At 36.1% G+C, this 6826-nt stretch overlaps 1 protein-coding gene across 2 annotated transcripts; it reads right to left on the reverse strand.

Annotated features, from left to right (window-relative positions):
* Positions 1 to 3383: 3383 nt before the first annotated feature.
* LOC126887266 (zinc finger MYM-type protein 5-like) lies at positions 3384 to 6440 on the reverse strand. Of its 2 annotated transcripts, none has more exons than XM_050654710.1 (2): positions 6269 to 6440; positions 3384 to 5437 (listed from the first exon to the last, which is right to left on the reverse strand). In XM_050654710.1, exon 2 carries the CDS (start codon positions 4799 to 4801, stop codon positions 3938 to 3940), a length of 864 nt encoding a protein of 287 aa, XP_050510667.1. In that variant the 5' UTR covers positions 4802 to 5437; positions 6269 to 6440; the 3' UTR covers positions 3384 to 3937. Both variants share the same exon structure in this region, with proteins under 2 accessions (XP_050510667.1, XP_050510736.1).
* Positions 6441 to 6826: the final 386 nt, after the last annotated feature.

Below are 6826 nucleotides of genomic sequence, written 5' to 3' on the forward strand. Positions count from 1 at the left end.
TTATATGTACCTACTTACTTTTTAAGTAATATTGTACAACCTAGGATGAGATTACGTGATGCTGAAAACATACTTCTGAGCAATATAGCACTTGCTTATAATATTCTTGAAAGTATATTCTTCCTATATACTATAAAGATGTGCGGTAGTATATTCTAAGTACATATATAAATAGAAAGTTTATAACAACTTCTTGGAATATTCTAAAAAGTATATTCTTGGTATATACTAAAAAGAAGTGCGGTAGTACATTCTAAGTATATAAATAGAACGTTTAAGTACTGTAATGTAGTATATACTCAGCATCTGATCTGTACATCCGTTACGGTAATTACGCATATTCTCAGCATATAATTTTTCTGAAAAGTATGTTCTATGAATCTAATAAGAACATGAAATTGTTATTTGGGTATACAATTGGATACGAAACTCATCGCGGTTCGAAGAGTGTTCCAACGTTATGAGGAGATTGGATCCTTTCACAGACGACCTGGAACAGGTAGAAAGCGACTTACAATTATTGCTGGTGATGATTGCTTTATTGTGTCAGCCATATTAAGATCGTCACCTTAATGTCGTTCAAGTGCAAAAACAGCCCCGTGAAGTAAGAGGAATGGTCATTAGTCAGTGAAGAGTAAGACGAAGACAGCAGGAAAATAATCGGAGTCCTCGGGTATCTGCAATTGGTCAAAAGCTTACTGCAGCTCATCATCAAGCACCCGTGCATTTTGCACACGATCATCTGAACTAGACGTCGGAATAATGGGGATCTATTCCGTTCTCCGATGAGACCAGAATATTTCTCTATGGTAGCGCCCGAAGAAGGATAGTGTACCGAAGACGAGGAGAGGGATTTGCAAAATGTTGCATTGAAGAGCGGAGTCCTTATGGAGGTGGTTCCTGCATGATCTGGGGTGCCATTTCTATGGGGGTACCTACGAAATTACCTTGGTTTCATTCGTAGGGTAACCGCCTTCATAAGCGAGGGGGGTGCTAGATACATCGAGGAGATATTAGAAATGCATGTGGTTCCTTAAATTGATTACATTGGAGACCGATTTATTTTTATGCAGGACAATGCAAGGCTGCTTACCTCAAAAATGGTACAAGATTACATTACCAAAGTCGGTTTTCGGGTCATGGAATGGCCAGCGTGCCGTCCAGGCCTCAATCCCATAGAACATTTATGGAATGAGCTAAAACAAAGAAGTCGAGCTAGATTTCATACCCCAAACTCGATCCCAGAGCTTATCGTCACAATAGAAAAAGAGTGGCTTAACATACCACAAGAAATAATAGCGAACTTGATTAGATATGGGCCATTCCACGAATATACGACTGTTTTGGATTATCCCGACAACGAATATTTTAGTGTACATAAGAAGTACGAAAGTAAATGGCTCTATTAATTATTCCAGTAAACAACGATGTAATTTGTAATTTACTTTCGTTCTTCATATTTTGGACAGTAAAATATTCGTTGTCAAGATAATCCAAGACAGTCGTATATTCGTGGAATAGGGTATTTATACCTATATAGTTCAAGTCAAAAGTTTAAAGTGGGCTGATTTATACGCACTTCAGTTTAGTAACTACATAAAACTCATATTGTGAAATATGTTTTCGTTTCGTTGTCTTCGAATCCAGGCTTTTTCTAGTCGCGGGTGATGCTTTCTGGCACTCCCACGGATGGCTTTTGACCGAAGTATTTTGTAGCTTTATTCACGTTGCCACGTGAATTAGTTTATTTTTTGAACTTTTAGTCACTTAGCTTAATTTAACAGAACATGTATTAATTCTATATTTCTCTATAATAAAATAGTTCTGAATTATCATCACATCTGGTATTAGGCCAGCAAATGAAGCATTTTGGCTCACAATTTTTTCGTCCAGCATGGATTTACTTGAAATTTTCACAGAAGGTAGAGAATAGTCCAAGGATCATTTTCTATATCAAGCCGTTGTACGCTAAAACCTTGAGGGTGGTTGCCACCCCATCTCGGGGGTGGGAATTTTTTTATTACATTTTAACCATGTAAATTGATGTAATGAGTAATTCTAAGAAAAAAATATTTTTTACATTTTCTTCGTAAAACTAATATTTTTCGAGTTATTCGCGGTTGAAAGCAACAGTATTTCGACGAAAAAATCGACTTTTTTAGAGGGGTTTTTGAGAATAATTCGAAAAATATGCATTCAATCAAAAAAACTGTAGATATCGAAATTGTATCTTTTAGTAACACAAACCAAATTATTTTTCTGTAATATTTTTACGACCAATACAAACCGAGATGCGGCATGTTAAAGGTTAGCTTTTTTCGCCAAATTCATAATTTGAAATATTCAAAGCCAAATACCGGGAAAACTGCATTTTTCGAGGAAAACTTAGATAAACTTTTTTGTAAGTATACAATTAGACCTTTCAAAAAAAATACTACCTTCCTAATTAAAAATTAGTCTTCGCCTTTCCGTAATTCCTTTTATATTTTTTGTATTTATCAATACCTACACCCAAGAAGTATGACCTATTTAAAAGGCCTAATTTTAGAAAAATTGGAGTTAAAAAAAAAGATTTTTTGCAATTTCGTATTTTTCACCTTTTTCTTCAAAACATCTCAGAAAATACTGGAGATACTAAAAAAATTACACAAAATTGTAGCTTTTTTAATAACTAAAATGTCCTTTTGCATAGATTTTCATTACTTACAGTCAGGGCCGTAACTAAGCCATACAGCGCTCTTGGCGATTGGAATGAAATTGCGCCCCTACCGGGGGATTTGGGGGTCCTCCCCCGAAAAATTTTGAAATTTCACACTGCAAAATTGTTAGTTTTTAATCGTTTTGAGATCGTTTTACAACGGGTTTAATTTTAATTTGTCACTGGTAATGGTGAAGTTTTATTATTTTCTGAAAGGAATTCGTCCATCAGACTTCTTAATTAAATTACGTGTGAGTCACTAATAGTGAAAAATACACTTTTAGTGCACGTTTCTATTGTAAAATTTATCCATATTTTGAACAATTCTAGTAGTTTTTTTTTAATTTATACTCAACGATATAATAACCTTTTAACTGTAGCCTATAACCTTTTTATTTTGATCACCTACATGTGTCTTTTGGTCTGGGGATTATAAGTAATAAGGTAGACTATCCATTAACATATACAGTCGGAAAAATGAAAGAATACCCATGAACGAACATATAAAACATGCTGTATTTTCCTGTCACCGTGTCACAAAGAAAATTGCCCAGCGTAAGTACATGTAACAATAATTATTACATGTACTTGCGCTGTCCAATTTTTTGTGTGACACGGTGACAGGAAAATACAGCGTGTTTTATATATTCGTTCATGGGTATTCTTTCATTTTTCCTACTGTATACATATTTATTTACATAGAAATATAATATTGACAGAATACAATAAAATCTTCTACAAATAAAGATTAACCTGTCGAACTTAGTAAAACATACATAGTTTGGAATGGTATTTTAGGCAACTAAAACTTAACTTTTCTTGCTTTAAGTTTTGCAAACTCTTTTATGACATCGTTGTAGTCGACTTTCGAAGCAATGTTGTATTCTATAGATAGAATGGCAAGATTTGTCAGTCTTGCTTCATTCATGCTGGAACGCAAATAGTTTTTAATAATTTTGAGTTTACTGAATGATCTTTCACATGATGCCACACTGACAGGCATGGTCAAAAATATTCTTATAGCTACTTCAATGTTTGGGTAGGCATCTCTTAGTCCATATTTTGAGATCGCTGTGAGAATATCCAAATGCGTTGCCTTTTCGATACTTTCAAAAAGCTCATTTGCATGGTATTTAAATGAAGAAACCTCGTTGACTAGTTCAACTGTATCTACATCCCTACTATACTTCAACCCGAAATCGGCTGCACATTTTTCTAGGTGAGAGATGGATTGCTGGCTTAAGGACTTCCCAGACAAAAAACTAAAATCGGATGACACTTTCGGACACATGGATTTCCGAAAAAAGTTTTCATCATTACTGAAACTTCTGCAGCACGCACGCCTACGAGATTTAGGCTGTGTGCCGCACGAGGCACAAATGTTGCCAGGTCATTTAACTGGGATATGTGTGCTTGAACGCCTTCATATTTTCCGGCCATGTTTGATCCGTTGTCGAATCCTTGTCCACGACAGTTCTGTATATCCAAGTCATCAGTTTTAAGTTTTTCCAAGATTTCTTGAGATATCCCTCTTCCTGTCTTCTGGTGAGTTATGACGAAGTCAACAAAGCTCTCTTCAACAGAGCATTTACCATCCTCGATAGTAACATATCTGATTACTTGGCTCATCTGCTCTAAATGAGCTGTGTCTGGGGTGCAGTCGAACATGATGGAGAAATACTTTGCACGTTTTACCTTCCTCAATATTTCTGATCTGACATTACTTCCCAAGAGGTCTATGACTTTATTTTGAATAAGGGGAGAAAAATAGCTAGTGACATTCTTTCCATGTTTAACTGTTTCTATGTGTTTAGCTAGTTGAGGATTATAATGACTAATAAGCTCTAAGGTACTCAGAAACACACCACAGTTGCTGTCACCAATCAAGTCCGATCCACCTCTTAAAGCTAAGTTATTCCTAGCACAGTGAAGAATAACATCCACAATACACTTTAGAATGTTGGTCCACTTGTCTGTTTCAGCTTGTATTAGCTTTTGATGTCCTGCGCAACAGACTTGCCTGTTTTTAAGCCTATTTCTAACTCTTTCCATAGAATGTAAGAATCTCGATGAAGTATTGACCTTTCGTGATTGACAATGCATGGGTTTAGGTGTCTCCAATCGTTGAATCCCTCTTCAATATTAAAAACACAGATTTGTCCTTTTTATCGTCTTTTGAAAAAAGAAGACAGGGGAAACAAAACAGGACGTCCTTAGATTGGCTATACAATAACCATTGTCTTTTCACATTTTCCCCGTTCGGTAGAGTTTTGTAAACCCATTTCTGAGAGAAGCGTCGTCCATCATCAGAATAAGGAAACATGTGGTTTTCCAAATTAATCATTTGAGGGCCTTTTTCTACAATTTTACAACGAACTGTGTCCAATCTAAAATTTGTCGGCCATTTTCTGGGATCTTCGTACTCTATTTGTTGGGAACTACAATTTCCACTACTTTCTTCTAAGTTAGTGTCGATCTCAATGGGAGTGATGTGGCTAGTGGGGTCCTCCAAAACCATATTACTCTTGCAAAAGTCTTCGGTGTGCGTCTCTCTACCATGAACTTCTTCGTCGTCTTCTTCTTCGTCTTGAATTTGAGGCTCAGAAGGACCTGGGTTATGACTGGTATTTTCATTCTTCAGCCAATTTCCTAGTGCAGATGCTAATTTTTTGTTATCTTGTTCTTTTCTATTTCTAATTTTTTTGAACTCGCTCCCGGAAGGTTTTTTTGGTCCCATATCTACAACATTAGTACAACATAGTAATAACTACAACATTATAATTGTGATTGACGTACAGTAGAATCTCGATTATCCAGTGTAATTGGGACCAAGGCCACCTCGGATACGTAAAAACTCGGAGGTTAGGTGGTATTGACGTAAAAACGCACACACAATTATCAATTTTAAACTATTTATTTATTAAACACCAAAAAAGTAACACAGACATGTTAAACTTACATGTTAAACAAAACAAGTCTACTTTTTGGTTGAGTCGGACTGTACTGCGATTTGTAATGGTGTGCGCCGACTGTACCGCGTCGCCAGAAATCTGTACTGACTCATCCACTTCTTTAACCCCCTCACCTCCACCCACACATCCGTAGGTCACTGGCACATTGTGCAACTGTCAACAACATCTACCCTTCGCGTCGCGTGTGTCCAAGTGTGTGAGTGTGTGTTGTTTAAAATTAATGTATTATACATAATTATAACGTTTTAAACATTTAAATAGGTAGCTTTTTTCTTGGGGTTGCGGTTTCCCTATTATCCGTCATTTTTGATTATCCGACCGTCTGCCGTTTATGACGGATAATCGAGACTCTACTGTATTTAGTTTTCACCCAACCCAATAAACTATTTATACTTGACACATTTTAATAACGTGTGTTAAGGCCTATATTGAAATCAATAAAAATTAAGAAACGATAGTACGATGGACAGTGGTTTAATTTAAATAATTCTTAATTTGCCAAATTACACTACAATTAACTTAGCCTCTAAGTTAATTACAGCAAAAACTGTAAGTAAATTATTTACCAAAAAGAACAAAGTATTATTAAATTTCTTACCTATATAATGACCAAGGTAGCACGAGTAGGATCAGCCAACAAAACAATCAAGAGTTCCAGTCCAAACCACGACTGTTAAAACATTCACTGCTTGTAATTAAAAACCATTTCGTCGTTGCACAAAAACTACTAAACTGAATGACAGACAGATACTAAATGAGTATCAGAGCGAGAGCGTCGCGGTACGTATTCTGTCTAAATCCCGAGCCGAGGATTAGCGGCGTGTAATTTGGGTTGCCTATATAAACTTGAATCAACAAAATGGGCCTTGAGTGTTATTTAAAACGCTGAAAAGACCGTTTAGTGATAATAAAAAGGTTGGGTTGTGATTGCGCGCAGCGGTCAAATACCTCCTGCCCTGCGGTTCTCTCACTCTAATACCCGTAAGTTAGGTTTGGACCGAAGGGTTAGGTCTTCCTCCTTTCAGGCAAAAACCGATATTTACTGCGGTTGCATGATATTTAATATTAAAATAGTATTGGATGTGGTAGAATGTACTCTTTGTATAATTATCAATTGAACAGTGAAGCTGTTAGATCAATTTTCCGATTCAATCAT

This window comes from Diabrotica virgifera, chromosome 1 (genome assembly GCF_917563875.1).
Source record: "Diabrotica virgifera virgifera chromosome 1, PGI_DIABVI_V3a".
NCBI lineage: Eukaryota > Metazoa > Arthropoda > Insecta > Coleoptera > Chrysomelidae > Diabrotica > Diabrotica virgifera.